General features: G+C 36.8%; 1 protein-coding gene across 2 annotated transcripts in view; it reads left to right on the top strand.

The window, feature by feature from the left end:
- CMPK1 (cytidine/uridine monophosphate kinase 1) overlaps window positions 1–18525 on the top strand; it is a 37467-nt gene that overhangs the window by 8594 nt on the left and 10348 nt on the right. For both annotated transcript variants that reach the window (XR_007454796.1, XM_049617249.1), the window contains exon 2: window positions 17711–17857. Coding sequence is in view for 1 of the 2 variants with exons in the window: in XM_049617249.1 (XP_049473206.1) it covers window positions 17711–17857 (147 nt within the window). In the remaining variant the exon portion in view is untranslated. The remainder of the gene's footprint in view (window positions 1–17710; window positions 17858–18525) is intronic.

The following is an 18525-nucleotide window of genomic DNA, read 5'->3' as shown; positions in this document are numbered from 1 at the left end:
TTTTATTTATTTTTGGGACAGAGAGAGACAGAGCATGAACGGGGGAGGGGCAGAGAGAGAGGGAGACACAGAATCGGAAACAGGCTCCAGGCTCCGAGCCATCAGCCCAGAGCCTGACGCGGGGCTCGAACTCACAGACCGCGAGATCGTGACCTGGCTGAAGTCGGACGCTTAACCGACTGCGCCACCCAGGCGCCCCTAATTTTCCTTTTTAAAGTATATCCTTTAAAAGTTTCTTTATATGAGCTTAGGGTTAGGAATTTTTGCTGTTTTCTCTGCATAGTGGGTTCTCTTTTCTAGTTCAGCCACTGAGGGTGTCATCCTTTAGGACATTCTTTACATGGAGCTCTTTGATCTGATCTCCAGTCCTATTTAGGCCTCAGTCTCTGTCTCTGTTCACCAGTTTGTGGGCCTTTAAATCCCATTGTGTCTGGCAGACACAACTCCAGCACTGGATTTGTGCTTTCTTGATTTTTCTAAATCTGAGTTACTCCTTTAATTTTCTGCCAGCTCAGTTATGCATTAAAAAAGAATTTGTGGGGCATCTGGGTGGCTTAGTCTTGGTTAAGTGTCTGACTTTGGCTCAGGTCATGATCTTGAGGTTCATGAGTTCGAGCTCTGCGTGGGACTTTGGGCTGACAGCTCAGAGCCTGGAGCCTGCTTTGGATTCTGTGTCTCCTTCTCTCTCTGCCCCTCTTCTGGTCATGCTCTTTCTCTCTCTCTCTCAAAAATAAATAAACATTAAAAAAAGAATATATGAATGATGCTTGGCTGGCTTAGTTGGTAGAGGATGCAACTCTTGACCTTGAGGTCGTGAGTTCGAGCCCCATGTTGGGTGTAGAGATTATTTAAGAAAATAAAGGAAAAATGTTATTAAAAAATACTCCATTTGGGATGTTTGGCTGGCTTAATTGGTGGAGCATGGGCTCTTGATCTCAGGGTTATGAATTTGAGGCGCATGTTGGGTATAGAGATTACTTAAAAATAAAATCTTAAAAGTAAAAGAATATATATACATATATATACGTTTATATACCCATGTAGTTGGATATATATACATATATGGGTGTGTATATATATAAATGTATTATATGTATGCCCAACTAGTTGGATATATATGTGTGTGTGTGTGTGTGTGTGTGTGTGTGTGTGTGTGTACACATGGGTTTTCTATGCAGGAGGGGATTTCTCTGAATGTATGTATATAGTCCACCCCCACAAAAATTAGATTCCTCTACCTAAGTCTTAACTCAAAGCGTCTCTTCAGTATCAGTTCTTTCCCTTATCCTTACTCTTTTAAAGTCTGCTTGATGTGTATGTACCCTTTGGGTTAAAGTGTCAGTGACAATAATGGGTTAATCTAAACACCACGTTTCAGTTAAGACACCAATGGGGAGAGGACTGTAGTCCCTGAAGACCTCTCGGTCACAATTTCAACAGTTATCCTTCTGAATTTAAATTCAGAGAGTTTCAGAGAAGTTGCTCCAGTAGTGGGAGTTTTATTTATTTATTTTTAATTTTTTAACGTTTATTTGTGTGTATGAGAGAGAGAGAGAGACAGAGTGTCAGTGGGGGAGGGGCAGAGAGAGAGGGAGACACAGAATGTGAAGCAGGCTCCAGGCTCTGAGCTGTCAGCACAGAGCCCCATGCGGTTCGAACTCAGGAACCATGAGATCAAGACCTGAGCCGAAGTCAGACACTTAACTGACTGAGCCACCCAGGTGCCCCTAGTCGTGGGAGTTTTAGATCAGGTAAGAGAGAAAGGGTGGAGATGGGGGATAACTGTCTCATTCTTTGTGTCATGTTGGCCTGATCACGCTGACTCTTGTTAACCTTAAAGCTAATGCTTTTAGCCCAGTTGCCTATGAAAATGTATTTACTCTGACATTTCTATTGCTTTAACCTGGCAAATCAAGAACATTTTTACAGACTAAACATGTGATAAGAGCACTTAGAATTTAATAGAGAACAGGTGTGATTGTACATACTGTTTGCTGACATTTTTTATGCTGCCTGGTAAATCTAACAAAACATTACTTTGGTAAAGGAAAAAGCACCAGTTGTTACCTACCATTGTCAGAAACTTTCATTTTGAGGGACTGGGTCCTATGAATCATGTTCCATGCCTGGTTTCCATCAGTCTTCTCCAGAAGACCCATGAGTTGGTTTTATTCATCATTAGAACATATGTTATATCAACAAACAAATATGCTTAACTTGGGGCTATACAAAATACTGCTTCCCTGCCCACTTTCTGTTTGGAACTTCCCTAGTGTGTTTGTCATGGGTGTATGCCATTAGTTTACCCTACAAGATTTACCTTTATAATTATGTATGATTTAGGTAGATAATAACATGAATTAATATCTTCTTGGTATCTACAGGGAGTAAAGAGACAGCCCAGATGTTTGGATTATGTGATTGGGAACTGACTTATTAGCTAATTTAGGTTTTTAAATAGTTGAAAATTGTATCTGGCACTTAGTGATTATTGGGTGAGGCAAGTGGAAAGTGGAAACGGTAATGGTGTCAGAGTGGTAGTGGGATCATAAAGACAAGAATGAAGCAAATGAAGGAAAGATGGTTGGAATCTGGCTGGATGGTAGGTCAGACATGCCTGGCTGTTTGATATGGATGAAGTTCTGATCTCATCTCCGTGCTAGGATACAACAAAATTATAAAGTACATCAACTTTGAGTTTCCTTTTTAATTTCTGCCAGCAGATTCTGTTATTTAAAGGCTGTAAGTACCTTCAAGGCAAAAGACTGTCTCTGTGTCTGTCACCTAGGAATTGCCTCAGATGCCCACTGTGGATTGATAGGAGACTTGGGTTCAAGTGCCAGTTTCCTCTCCACTAACTGGCAAGTCTGTTTATCTCAGTTTTCCCTCCTGTGAAAGGAGGAGTGTAGAAGTAGGCAGTTTTGCCAACCCTAAAACAAATCTGTATCCTGAGACTTCAGTGTTAGCATGTAATCCAGTATAGTACAATCAGAGGCAAATTATCCAGTCACTAAATATGTATACCTTCTTTGCTATTCTGTGCTTTATGAATGTGAGCACCAAGGAATTGTATTTAATAAATTCCTGCTGGATTTCATGTTTACATAGAGCTTCAGACTGGTAATGAAGAATGTGTGAAGTTGGGAAAAAGAATAGCTTTCTGAAATAGAATTTTGTATGCATTTTTAAAATTAAAAATATGTAAGAAATGGGATATTAGGACTAACTTTCTTACACTCTAGCATACTATTAGAAAGAATGTAGACTTTGAGGTCAGGTGTTAGTTTGAATCCCAGCCTACCACCTACAGCTACATTCGCTAACTTTTCTGATTCTGTATCTTCATTTGTAAAGCCATGATAATGCCAACTTAACTGGGTTGTTACAAAGATGAAATGATGCTTCTACAGTATTTAGCACAGTACATGACAATGTGTAAATGGTAACATTATTTTAAAAAAGATGTTTAGGAAAGAGATCAAAGAGTAATTTGGATAAAAGTAGTTTGGGGAAGCATTATATTCTCATTGTTTACTCTAACATAGGGAATGATTATACTAATCAGTTTATAGATTTTAGGAAATCTGATATGGTAGTTTAGAGTCTATTGAATATGAACTATTTTTGTACTTAGAGAAAATATTTAGAGTTAGCTTACATTGAAAAATCCTAGAAAGGGCACATAGATTTAAGGAAGTTTACAGCATAAATGCTGTTTATATTCAAAATAGGATATTAGTTGCCAAATGGAGCAAATGTCCTAATGATGGGTTAAGTATTGTAAGCTAATACTGTATATATATACTTTAACTGTCTTATTAAGGATGAGCACACTTTTTATTTTGATTACCTTTTTTTTTCTGGATACTTTTTTATTATACAAGTAGTATAGACACATTACACAAAATTTAGAAAATACAGGTATATAAAAAGAAGAGTATAAAAATTACCAGTAATCTTACCATCCAGAGAAAGCTACCATCAATCAATATTTTGGGGCGTATTCTTCCAGACTTTTTTTTTTTTTAAGTAGGCTCATGCTATCTGGAAACCGGCATTTCACTTGTCATATCACAAACATATTTCCATCTTAATGAATGTACTTTTACCATATAACCTATATAATTATATCATACTGTATAGATTAGATACATTACATAATTAATTAATTCCCTGTTTTGGAAATTTTGTGATTTTTCAGAAATTCTGTGTTTTTTAAAAAATAACTTCATTGAGATATAATTTACATGCCAAACAATTCACCCATTTAAAGTGTATAATTCAATGGTTTTGGTAATTACATTGTTAATTTTTTTTAATTGTGGTAAAATATAAACTAAAATTTCTCATTTTAGCCATTTAAAATGTATAATTGAGTGGCATTAATTGCATTTGCAATGTCGTGGAGCCGTCACCACTTTTCTAAAACTTTTTTGATACACCGAACAGATACTGTACCACTTAGTCGTAATTCCCCATTCCTCCCTTTACCTCTAATCCGCTTTCTCCTCCCTTTATGAATTTCCCTATTTTAGGTTCTTCATACAAGAGGAATCATATCATTTGTCATTTTGTGTCTGGCTTTTTCACTTATCATAATGTTTTCAAGGTTCGTCCATATTAGCATGTGTCAGAATTTTATTCCTTTTTATGGCTAATGTTTCATAGTATGTATATGTCACATTTTATTTATCCATTTAGCTATTGTGGGACAAGGGCTGCTTCCGACTTTTGGTCCTTGTGAATAATGCTGCAGTGAACATTGGCATACAAACATCTGTTTGAGTCTCTTTTTAGTTTTTTTGGGCATATAGTTAGGAGTGTAATTGCTGGGTCATATGATAATTCTGTTTAACTTGTTGAGGAACTGCCAAACTGTTTTCCCCAGTGGCTGTACCATTTTATATTCCCATTAGCAATGTATAAGGGTTCTAGTTTCTTTATACCCTTACCAACACTTAATCACTTTTTGTTTGTTTAATTATAACTATCATACTGGTGTGAAGTGGTATCTCATTGTGGTTTTGATTTGCATTTCCCTAATGACTAACGTGGGCATCTTTCATGGACTTTTTGGTTATTTGTATATTTTTGGAGAAATGTCTATTCAAGTCCTTGACCCATTTTTAGTTAATTTTATTTTTTTTTTAAGTTTATTTATTTATTGAAATTTTTTTTTTTTTTTTTTTTTTTTTAGAAAGAGAGAGCATGAGCAGGGGAGAGGGGCAGAGAGAGGGGGAGAGAGAGAGAGAGAGAGAGAGAGAGAGAATGAATCCCAAGCAGGCTCCACACCCGGAGCGGAGACTGACTTGGGGCTCAATCCCACGACCCCGGGATCATGACCTGAGCCGAAATCACCAGTTGGAAACTAAACTGACTGAGCCATCCAGGCACCCAAAAAGTTTATTTTATTATTTTGAGAGAGAGAAAGAGAGTGTGCATTTAAGGTGCAGGTAGGGGCAGAGAGAGGGAGAGAGAATCTTAAGCTGGCTCCATGCTCATCATGGGGCTTGATACCACGGCCCTGGTATCACAACCTGTGCCCAAATCAAGAGTCGGGTACTCAGCCAGCTGAGCCACCCAGGTGCCCCATCTTTTTATTATTGAGTTATAAAGTTGCTTATGCATTTTAGATAGAAATCTCTTACCCAGATAAATGATTTGCAGATATTTCTCCCATCCTATGGGTTGTCTTTTAATTTTCTTGATAGTATCCTTGGAAGCACAGTAGTTCTTAATTTTGATGAGGCCTTACACCCTGCACATTAGAACATACAGTCTGCTTTCTATTGCCTATGATGCAGAGATCAAAAGACTGATAAGTAAGTTAAAAACTAAAAAAGAAGATAACTGGTAAGTGTATGTCTTGTACCTGTGACTGAGAGTTGGGAATGAAGGAGAAGAAGGGATAGTGGTGGATGGAAAAGAAGAGTGGGAATAACAGATTGTTATTACTTCTTTGACTGATTCTAGGCATGATTGTGTCCAAGTTAAGTCAGACTAGTGGGGTGGGTGAGAGAAGTTGCTCATTCTATAGAATGGTTTCCAGCTTTCTTCCTGTTGTATAGTGATGGCAGGAAAGAAAATTTGCCATAAAATTTCCCATAGGCTTACTACTGTTCCCCTTCTATGAAGAAGTTAGTCTCTGATCAAGGACGGAGGGTCTTTTATATTCTGCTCTATATTATAAAATGGATACAGGTATCTGTGGCCAGCATTAAATTCCAGGCTGGGCTAAGATTTGATGGCTATGCCATAAAAAATGTGTATTCTTAGGGGTGCCTGGGTGGCTCAGTCAGTTAAGTGTCTGACTCTTGATTTCGGCTCATGTCATGATCTCAGGGTTCTTGAGTTTGAGCACTGATAGTGCGGAGCCTGCTTGGGATTCTCTCTCTCTCTCTCTCTCTCTCTCTCTCTCTGCCCCTCTCCCGCCTGTGCACGTGCGCCCTCTCTTTGTCTTAAAATAAATAAACTAAAAAAAGTATATTCTTAGACTGACTTTTATTGATTAATTGATTGATTGTTGGTGCACAATGATGTTACATTAGTTTCAGATGTCCAGCATAGTGATTCAGCATCTATAGGTTATGCTATGCTCACCACAAGTATAGCCACCATCTGTCACTATTCAGTGCTATTACAATATCATTGACTATGTTCCCTATGCTTTATCTTTTATTCTCATAACTTATTTGTTCCATAACTGGAAGCCTGTATCTCCTACTTCCCTTCACCCATTTTGCCCATCCTCCTTCCCTCAGGCAGTCATCAGTTTATTCTCTGTATCTGGAGATCAGATTCTTCTTTTGCTTTGTTTATTCATTTGTTTTGCTGACTTTAATTTAATATTGAGCAAAATGTAATAAACTGAACTTTATACCCCCGAATTTTAAAAACATGCACTACCTTTTCAAGCCTAATAGTGGTTTTGCTTGCACTTTCTTCTATTAACACAGATTGGTATATCAAAATGAAGATGGTTCTTTGTTGTCTAAGCAAGATTAATTATGTATAAGGAATGAATTGAGAGAGATTGCTTGGCACAATAACAGTCTGAAAGTGCCCTGGAGACTAGAAGTAGTGTGAGTATGTTGTCTTTGCCATGAAGGTGTCCTTCCCAGAACAACTTGCTTATAGTTTTGAACCCTAGTGTCTAAAGTAGGGCTTCATTAAAATGTTTCCTTTTAAACCTTTGCTGATGTGCTTTTTGGATTCTTAACTGAGTGTTGTCTCTAAATTTCCATCTGTTTCTAGGCTATAAAACTGGACTGTTTTCTGTCTCCTATAACTCTTGACTTCATGCCCATGCAGTACGTTTTTGTGTTGCTATATTATACTTTTGTTTCTCCTTTGTTTAAGAAATGGGTCCCTTTCCAGGGAAATTTTTGTTCAAACATTTGAATTGATTTTTGCTATTCTCTACAATGATTTAGTTTTAAATTTTAAGTAAGTTTTTGATTGCACAAGTCCTGTTTCTCTTTTTTCTTGAAATTAGATGTTTTTTTTTTTAACATAGGGATTTTTATCTTTAATGTGAGGCTACTTTGAATTTCATTTTGCTGTTTTGTTAGGATTTTATATTAATAAACATTTAAGTTATGAATTTTTCTTTGTGGTATTTGCCATTTAGAAATGGGTGGTTAGTATATATATTTTATGTAAAAGCATATGTATATATATATTAAATTAAAACTTTAAAAAGTTTATACATATATATGTACATTATAAAATTATGAGTCAAACATTTGAAAGTACGTAAAGTAAAAGTGAAAGTTCTCCTTAACCTCAGATTATGTAATCACATCAATTTTTTTGTGTGTGCCTTTCTTTTCCTTTTTTGATGTATCTATACACAGATACAATGCATGTGCACATACGTGCACACACATTGCCTATTGTTTTTGACTTGCATTTTTTTCCCTAACAGTGTATCTTGGATAGCTTTCCATATCAGAACTTATAGATAGCTCTACTTCATTCATAATATATACAGTGGTATATTTAGTGGTATATTCATATATTGGTGAACATTTTGATTTTCTGTTTACAGATGATGCTTATGTGAACATTCATTTATGTAATGTCTTTGTGTACATGTACAACTATTTCAGTAGCACAACTCCTAGAAATGGACCAGAGGGTATGCAGACTTAAATTTTGATAGATTCTGCTAAATTGCTCTCAAAAAAACCTGAACTAGTTTACACTTCTGCAAAGTATGGTTCCCCCCCACCCCCACCTCCATTCTTGCAAAAGCCAGATATAACAGCCTTTTTATTTTAACCAATCTGATGGGTGGAAAATGAATCACATTGTTTTAATTTAAATTTTCGTGATTACCAGTGAGGTTGAACATCTGTTCTTTTCTTCTTTTCTGTGAATTGTTTATTCTTATCCTTTGCCCATTCCTGTATTTTTTTCTTTATTTGTTAGTGTGATTTTTTAAAGTTTATTTATTTATTTTGAGAGAGACACATGTGTGCATGTGCGCGAGTTAGGGAGGGGCAGAGAAAGGGAGAGAGAGAATCCCAAGCAGGCTCCACGCTGTCAGGACACCCTGACTTGGGGCTCAATCTCACAATCCATGAGATCATGACCTGAGCCGAAATCAAGATTCAGATACTTAACTGACTGAGCCACCCAGGTGCCTGAGTATGATCTCTTTATGTACAGTATATATTACCCTGTCACCTTTGTATGGTGAAAACATTTTCTTCCATGCTCTAGCCTGTTATTTGATTATATTTATGATATCTTTCTTTGTTCATTAAGTGTTTATTATTTATGTTGTCAAACATAAACCTTAACTGGCTTGGTTCTTGTTTTAGAATGCCTTTTTCTATCTCAGGATTATTTTCCTCCAGTACTGTCATAGAGTTTTTTTGCTTGTGTTGTTTTAATTTTGCATATGGTATGATGTGGGTATCTAATTTAATTTTTTCCCAGGGTACCTAGTTGCACAAGTATCATTTATTAAATAGTTCTTTTCTGTGTTGAGTTTTACTCTATGCCAATATGGGGCTCAAACTCACAGCCCCAAGATCAAGAGTTGCACACTGTACCAACTGAGCCAGCCAGGTGCCCCCGCTCCTTGAATTTTAGGTGCTAAGTCTGTCATTTATTGAATATCCATTTATACTTACTTGGCTCTGTTTCTGGACTGTTCACTTTCATTGTTCTGTTTGCCTATTTTTATACTAGTATACTGTTTTAATTACTGTAGTTTTATAATATTTTATGCCACGTGGTGGGACAAGTCCCACTTGTAGTTGTTAAAATTATTTTCAGTTTTGGCCATTCTCTTCTCACATTTACTCTGATAAACTTGAGAATCCGTTCATTAGGTTTCATTAAAAAATCAATTCCAGTTGAATTTTGATTGAGGTTGCAATAAATTCATAGATTAATTTGTGGAATTTTAAAATACTTACAGTATTGCATCTTTTTGTTCAGGAACACAGAAGCAAAGAATGCCTTGTTTGTTTATTTATTTATTAAAAAGATTTTTAAGTCAGTTTTTTGCCCAACATGAGGCTCAAACTCACAACCCCAAGATCAAGGGTCACATGCTCTTTCTTCTGGCTGAGCCAGCGCGGCAGCGCCCCATACCATCTTTTGATAATAATAGTTTCAAGGGTTTCTAATTTCTTTATATAATTTTTACACATTAGTTGTAGGCTTAATCCTAAATTTATGTTTCTATTGCTGTTTTGAATAGGATCTTTTTTAAAATGTGTATTTTCTAATTAGTCATTGCTAGTGGGTTTGAAATTGATCTGTTTGTTTATAAGAAGATAGTAAGCAAGATAAATTCTTGTTGGCTCTCATAAATTTTTAAATGTACTCAAATATATCACTGTTGCCATTTGTTGGAGACTGTATTTGAGGCTATTTGCATAGTGGATTGGACTGTCATTTATCATACTATACTTGTTCTATACTTAGTTGTTATTATTATTGCTTTTGTTCCTTTCCTGTGTACATTTCGTATGCTGTTGAGCCAGTTTGGTAGTACTTTTCCTTTGTTGGTATGTAATTTGTTAGGGTAGCCACTGATTATTGTGGACTTTGGAATAACTGGAATGGGATCTGGGAGTTTGCGCTCTCATAGTAGGTCTTGAATCTAGCAATGTTTTTAGGAGTGTGTTCTTTAGGAGACACCTCTAGTTGTAATAGCTAATGATACTATGCTGCAACTGATAGTGTAGTGTAGGTATTATTTCTGGTAATATAAATAATAATTCTGTTTCACAGATGAAGAAACTGAGCTCTAAGGTTACATAAATTTTCCAGTGTCACACAGGGTTGTGAGCGTTTAATTTTAAGACTTGATCCCTTAACTTTCAGTTCGGTGTTCTGAGTACGTGACTTCATGCAAGGTTCTTTTCTTGTGGTTGTTGCTGGATTCTGTATTTCTGTAGCTGCATTTTGCCATTAGTATGGTAATTTTGCAGATGCTCAAATGCTATGTTTGCATATATTATTGAATTCAGAGTTTGTTATCCTTTGCACATTTTACTCAAGTTGATTCGTAAATCCAGATAAATTCTAGCCCTTAAGGAGAACCTGAGCTATTAAAATGTGGTTATTTAAAAACTTTTTTTAATGTTATTTGTTTATTTATTTTTAATTTTTTAATGTTTATTTACTTTTGAGAGAGTGAGAGACAGAGTGCAAGGTGGAGAGGAGCAGAGAGAGAGGGAGGCACAGAATCTGGAGCTGGCTCTAGGCTCTGAGCTGTCAACACAGAGCCCGATGCAGGGCGATGCAGGGCGATGCAGGGCTCAAACTCTCAAATTGCAAGATCATGACCTGAGCTGAAGTCAGATGCTTAACCGACTGAGTCACTCAGGTGCCCCATAATGTTTTTTATTTATTTTTGAGAGAGAGAGACACAGAGTGTCAGCCGGGGAGGGGCAGAGAGAGAGAGAGAGAGACACAGAATCTGAAGTAGGCTCCAGGCTCTGAGCTGTCAGCACAGAGCCCAACGTGGGGCTCAAACTCATGAGCCATGAGATCATGACCTGAGCTGAAGTTGGACGCTTAACCATCTGAGCACTCAGGCACCCCAAAATGTTGTGGTTATTTTGAGTCTTTTTACAAATTGCATTCTCAAGTATCTCTTAGGGTGGCTTTATTACTTTTGGTATTCCCCAGGTAAATGATATTCTGATTTTAATGTTATTTATTTTTTAAAAATAAGAAATACAATTAGGCCTGCTTAATATTTTAAAAACTCTCTTTCCTAAGGTGAAATAGAGAGGCAAGGGCTTCATGTAAGTGGTTTCATTTATGTCCTCCAAGTGTTCTCACAGGAAATGAATTAACTGAACTCTAGGCTCTTAGGCCACCTGCAACAATATTTGGGTTTTAGTGATATGAGTGTGTAGCTTGTAGGCTCTACAGTGACTATAAGAATTGATCATTCAGTTAATAAGATCAGAGAGTGTTTTTTTTTTTTTAATTTTTCTTCTTAAGGTTTATTTATTTTTGAGACAATGTGGGAGACAGAGTGCAAGCAGCAGAGGGGCAGACAGAGGGAGACACAGAATCCAAAGTGGGCTCCAGGCTCTAAGCTGTCAGCCCAGAGCCTGATGCGGGGCTCGAACTCACGAACTGTGAGATCATGACCTGGGCCGAAGTCGGACGCTCAACCGACTGAGCCACCCAGGCGCCCCCAGAGAGTGTTTTCTAAGATTAACAAGACATCTGTACCTATCCATTAATGTTGGAAGTTTTCAAATTACTGCCCCTGAGCTCCTGGAATCCCATGAGGTTTCTGGGCCTGGTCTTCATCTTTGACCATTTTCCATGCCCTTCTAATATAGGGAAGACAGATTGATTCAGAATGAATGAGATGAATTAAAAGAAAAATACTGGAAATGACCAACTGGAATGAAATTGGAGTGTGAAAATTCCAATTCACAGTTGCTATAGGGACCATTTGGTATATCAATTCACAGTTGCTATAGGGACCATTTGGTATATAAATCAGGTACCCAAATCCTCAGTTATCTGAGGATTTTTGGAAACTGTTAGAGGAATATGCAGGCTTACAGAAATGGGGAAACAGTGTTGGGTGGCTTCTAACTCACCTTTGCTCTGAGTTTTGTTTATTGTTCTGTCTTCTTGCACTGCCTCTGAAGAATCAACTTCTTCCCCCAGCAGACAGTGCTGGTAAAGACTGAATTCCTTAGGAAAAGCTATGCAAGATGAAGAATTGTCTTACTGGTTAATCGTACAGCTCAAGTCACTTTAATGTACAAGTCACTATTGCATCCTATTTACTTCCCCTGAAATCAGCACATTGCCTGGCACTTCATAGGCACTCAATAAATATTTATGGATTTAAATTAAGTTCCAAGTATTGCCTGAATTAAGGTTGTCTTCTAGGAAGAGCAAAACATTGAGGAAAATGAATAGTGTTGTAATTGTGTGCAGTTGAATGGATTATATCCCTCTTTTCAGGGTATAAGCTTTTAAAATATCACTCTTTAATTAGAAAAAGAACTATGCTTCATGTTAATTTAAAATCTGTCTGCTAAAGCTTTTTGTTTAAGAAAAGATTTAGCTCAGTTTATAATTTCTGTAGTTTATAGTTAATATGTAGATTTGCAATTAAATAGGCATGGTGAAGTGCAATTCATGCATTTGGAAATACAGCAAGGGCAGACTAAAAATGAGATTGGAAATCTACTAGCAATTTAAATCAACTATTACGCTCAGCATTTCTTGCACGGAACAGTTGTTTTTTTTCCTTTCTTTTAATGCTAACCTTTCTTTAATGGTGATTATCGGAAAGACCCTTTCTCTAACCCTCTATAGGTAAAACTGGAAGGAACCTTAAACGTTTGACCAGTTTTAAGCATCTGGGCACTGTGCAGCAGTTTTTACATTCCAAGTAAAGTAAGTTCCCCAAGACTGGCAGATTCTGTTCTTGGAAGGTCCTTATCAGACATCTCATTTAGAGTAATTGGAAAAAGTTCTATTGGAAATGCCTTTGAAATAAATGAGAGCCTTACATAAAGTGTTGCTGGGAGGCTGTAGGCTCTAAAGCTATTGTTTGCAGCAGGCACCAGACTAGTGAGTCTGGATGGCTTGGGATAGTCCTTGAAGCATTTCTGGGTGTGCTGCTGAAGGTACATTGTTGACAGTACAGAACCAAAATTTAGATTTTAAGGGTCACTAATCTTGTAAGGAATGCAAAGTAAACTTAGTCTTAAATGCTTTAAAGATGCATCCACTATTTAAAGGATACCCAGTAATTTTAACTCACACAGTTGCATTAAAAATATATTTGTAGCAGGGCACCTGGGTGGCTCAGTTGGTTGAGCGTCCGACTTCGACTCAGGTCATGATCTCACAGTGCTGACCGCTTGCTTGGAGCCTGGAGCCTGCTTCAGATTCTGTGTCTCCTTCTCTCTGCCCCTCCCCTGCTCACGCTTTGTCTCACTCTGTTTCTCAAAAATAAATATTAAAAAAAATTAAAAATACTAAAAAAAATTAAAAAGATGTATATGTATATATATACATATATATATGTATATATATACATATATATATATCCGTATATGTATATTTGTAGCTAATATATCTGCTATGTTCCCTCTCTTGTGAGGCTCAGTCACAGTCTGTGGTACTTTCTAATTGCCACACTAACAGGAGGAGGTGTCTGGCATCTGGATCTCTTCTTGCCTCCAAGGACTTGCCATTTATGCATCATTTTTACCTTGAACTCTTTTTTTTGTTGTGGTTTTGTTTTTTATTGTTTTTATCGTTGTCTTTGTTCACATAACACCATATTACCTAAATTTAGAAAGAAGGAAAGATGATTGCTAAGAAGGGAGAGAAGTCCATCAAGATGATTGGAGATTTGATACCATAAATTGTCAACCTTCACCTAGTTATAATTACACAGAGTGCCATTCTGTCCTTATTGAGAACATGGTGCTTTTTTTTTCCCTCCTTCCAAGTCTTAGTATATGGTTTATAAAAATTTATTGAGTTTTCAGTTTCTTAAAGGAGAAAATGAAAGTAAAAAATTTAGACCGTTACTCTAAATGAATTGAGTTTATATATTTGTCACTAGAAAACTATTTTTAGTTGAATAGTAGCTTGTAATTGTATTTATTGTAGTTTATAGTATTTATAACCTGCTGTGGTTTTGAATGTTGTTCTTAAGACTGCAGTTAGTGACCCACTAGGTTTTAATTGCTAGGAAATTCAGAAAATGTGAAAGAGTTTTGGTTAAGCCTGAGAAAAAGCCATTCTTGCTTTCCTCAGAATTGGCATCAGTGACTACTTAATGACAACAGAATGCTTTAAAAACATGCTCTTTAAAGTCTAGCTGTTATTAAAATACCATAATAGCTAGTATGTAAGTGATAGTTGCTTTTTGTTGTAGAAACTCTGTGGTAAGAGGAAAGCTTCAGCAAAATCCTTAAGAAAAATATAGTATAAAAAAGTGGTAAATAGAGGATTTTTAAAGATGGAATGTGAATGAACAGTAGGAAGACACATGTATAGATTTGACATCGTTCTAATTTAAATTCCTTGTTTCCTTAGACTTTGCAGATAAGGTTTTCTCTCTTTTTGACCAACTGTGTGTGATTTTTTTTTTTAATATCATTTGTATACTTCAGTTTACAACTAGTTTCTCTTTTAAAAAAGTGATATGCCAAAACCTACTTTAATGCAATATAGAGCTTGCAAATTTGAGTGCTCCAGTGTCAGGAAATAAACACTGTATATACTAATTTCTAAATTGCTAGCTGGGCTTCTAAATGTATGTTGTTCATGCAGCAGAGGCAATCTGTACAGACCGATCTGTGTGGTTTGTGTTTCACTAAGCATTTGCCATTGTTTAGTACTGTTTGTCTCTGCATTTATTCAATATTACCATATGCTATAATCTCTAGGCCAGATGAGAACATCCAGCAAGCATAGACTTCCAAGCAGAAAACAAAGTAAACTGTAGGAAATGGGACTGCTATAAAATTTTATGGACACTAGTTGCAAACTGCTTTTTGAAAATTGTAATAGTGAGTGGGAAAGTGGGTCACGCCTCATTTTTTTTATAAGGCCTTTTCTACAACACCCATTTTCAGAAGTTTGCTTATGCTTGGTGATCAAAATAGGCATTTAAAAATGGTGTGTGGAAATAATTTTAAAATAACAGTTTAAATAAACATTTTGTATTTCCATTTTCTGTAAACGATGGGAGGGTTTTTTTTTCTTTAAACCCTATTATAACAACTAAATACACTTTTGATTATTCTAATGGTAGAGACTGTGTGACTAAGAGACATGAGTGACACTGCAGTTTTGTTTATTCTCCTCCAACTTTATGCCCAATTTTAGTCAGCAAATAAACTATTTAGAGTTTGTTTTCCTTTGCTGACTACCTTACTGCTAGCTTAGAACTAGTTCGGCAAGAGTAAGTTTAGCCAACAATGTTTGGAAATAGAAAAGGGGTAAAGAATGTAAGGCTTCTGTAATCCAAAAAAAGAAGACTCACCATAACCTGGGTAATTGAGAGAGTTTTTATGAGTGCAATTGAAACATTGTACTTTATTTATTTTTTATTTTTTTTAATGTGTATTTATTATTGAGAGATAGAGACAGAGCATGAGCATGGGAGGGGCAGAGAGAGGAGGAGACACAGAATCTGAAGGAGGCTCCAGGCTCTGAGGTGTTAGCACAGAGCCCGACACAGGGCTCGAGCTCACAAACCCAGCGAGATCGTGACCTGAGCTGAAGTCAGACCTTAACCGACTGAGCCACCTAGGTGCCCCGAAACATTGTACTTTAAAAGTAGGAGGTGGGATTGTAGGCTTCCTCAAATCTTAATGTTGGAATTAAAGATAAATTTAAGATCTTAAACGTTTATTGCACACTTAAGTATGCATGAGATAAAGTCTTATTTAGGGAGTCTTAAGAATTTGGGGAGAGATGATTTTTGTAACCAAAAATTGAATATAGTTCTGAATGCCCTGATATTTGAGAGTAAAAACGTTGTAAAAATAGATTTTAGGGGTACCTGGGTGGCCCAGTAAGCCTCCGACTCTTGATTTCTGCTCAAGTTATGATCTCATGGGTTTGTGGGATGGAGCTCCGTGTTGGGCTCTGCGCTGACTGTGGAGCCTGCTTGGGATTCTCTCTCTCCTCCTCTCTCTGCCCCTCCTTCCACTCACATGGTCTCTCTCTCTCTCAAAATAAGTAAATAAAAACTAAAAAAAAAAAAAAGATTCTATAGTTCTTTTGACTTAATAAAAGGGAATGTATATGTTCATGTAGAGGAAGAAGCTTTTCATTATTCAGAATGGTCTCTTAGATCAGCATTGTTTTCTCATTCCAGTCATAGGGAAATGGCAGAGCAATACTGTAGCTTTTTTGTTGTTGTTTTTTGGTTTTTTTGTTTATTTATTTTGAGAGACAGAGCAGAGGAGAGGCAGAGAGAGAATCCCAGGCAGTCTCCGTGCTGTTAGGGCAGAGCCTGAAGCCTGATGCGGGGCTTGAACTCATGAACTGTGAGGTCATGACCTGACCTGAGCCGAAAGCAAGAGTCGGACACTTAACCGACTGAACTGCCCAGGCGCCCACAATACTGTAGCATTTTATATGACTTAATTCAACTACTACCCTGTACCCTGCACCTAGTGCATCATTTATAAGTCCTACATAATAATGATCGTCACAGTCATAATTATACTACTGACTTTTCGTTGGCTAGTCATAGCTATTACCTCAGTTAAGCTTCTTGATTGGTCTTTCTATAAAAACCATCAAAATGAGTACATATGCATGTGTGGGTGTTTGTGTACACACATATAAAATGGTGTATATATAATATAAAAAATGCTTCTAGCTTATTTAAGATAAGTATCTTCATAATAGCAATGAAGTAATTGGTGACTTTTATCCCCTGCTATGTGCAGGCTTTTTGGTAGGCAATGTATATACATTATCTTATTTAGCCATAACTTATAAAATAGCTATGTGTATTCCCAATTTACAGATGAGACCTCTAGTTGCAACTAGAGGAGGAAGAGGCAGTGGACTTTGAAGAAAGGTAAGGAAGGTACTGGTCTAGGTAGAGAGACAGTGATACAGTGATAGGTAGAGAAGGCTCTATTTGATTAATGTGACCACTCTCGAAGCTAATTTTGTGTAGGAGGTAGGACTTGTGCTATTTACTGAGAAAGGGAACAGACCAGAAGAATGGGGTTAGTGTAAATGCTGATGAGTTCAGTTTAGGTGTGTTGAGTTTAAGGAACGGAAGTAGAGATTTTGTAGAAGGTGGATACAGCCAGCACTGGTAGGATTTTTTATTTTTATTTTTTTTGCCTTGAATTGTATAGGTTTTTGTTATGCATTTTTGAACATTATTAATGACATTTAAACTTTGTGTTTTGTGAGGGATTATAATGAAATGTTAATGCCTTGAATAGTTACACAAATTCCTGGATGATTTTGTGGTGTGTGAACATTGTAGCCATCATGCCCTACCAGGTTAAGAGTATTTTTTAAGCAAATTTGATTGTATGAAATCTCTTTAAATGTTTAACAATTATTTGTTTAATGTACAAGCAAAGCTTATTTATTGTAGAAAAATTAGAATATAGAAATTAACATGAAGGAAAAAAATTGATAGTCCTATCATTGGGTTGAATATATTCTAATTTTTTTCCCTATGTGTTGTTCCTTTCAGAAATATGGCTACACACACCTTTCGGCAGGAGAACTCCTTCGTGATGAAAGGAAGAACCCAGATTCACAGTATGGTGAACTCATTGAAAAGTACATTAAAGATGGAAAGATTGTGCCAGTTGAGATAACCATCAGTTTGTTAAAGAGGGTAAGGAGTGAATGCCAACCAGTTCAAACCAGCAAGGAAATGAGAAAGTAAATCTACCTTTCCTTTGAGTAATGAAAAAAAATGAGAGTACTAAATTTCTTGCTTGTGGTAGGTGGTCACGGTGTTTGAGAATGGCAGAACTAGAAATTCTACTTTTCACCTGGGAAGAAATTGGACAGTAGCAGGCATTCTCTGCCTAGAACTAGGATCAGCTACAGCTGAACTTAACATCCATATGTGTGTACTTGATCCTTCCCCAACGTGCAGAAATTGTCTCACTTCCATTTCTGTCTTCTTCCTTTCTTCCTTCCCCTCCTCTTCTTCCTTCCCCTCCTCTTCTTCCTTCCCCTCCTCTTCTTCCTTCCCCACGCCCTTTCCCTTTTCTGTTTTCTTGTAAGCCTTCTTTCTTCCTTCCTTCATTCTCCCCCTTCCTTTTTTTCCTGCTTCCCATGACCCTCTCATTGTTGCCGGTCTCTCAATTTCGATGTTTCCTTTTCTGGTGAATGTGTCACCATCTTCAGTGTGAAATGCCAAGATTAATAGCTATGAAATTATAATATGTCCCATCTTAAAAACAGAGATCTTGGATTTACATGGTAACTCTCCACTATAGATTTCTTTCTTTCTTTCTTTCTTTCTTTCTTTCTTTCTTTCTTTCTTTCTTTCTT

This window comes from Panthera uncia (genome assembly GCF_023721935.1).
Source record: "Panthera uncia isolate 11264 chromosome C1 unlocalized genomic scaffold, Puncia_PCG_1.0 HiC_scaffold_4, whole genome shotgun sequence".
In the NCBI taxonomy this organism is placed as follows: Eukaryota; Metazoa; Chordata; class Mammalia; order Carnivora; family Felidae; genus Panthera; species Panthera uncia.
This window is presented reverse-complemented; position numbering and strand designations above follow the sequence as displayed.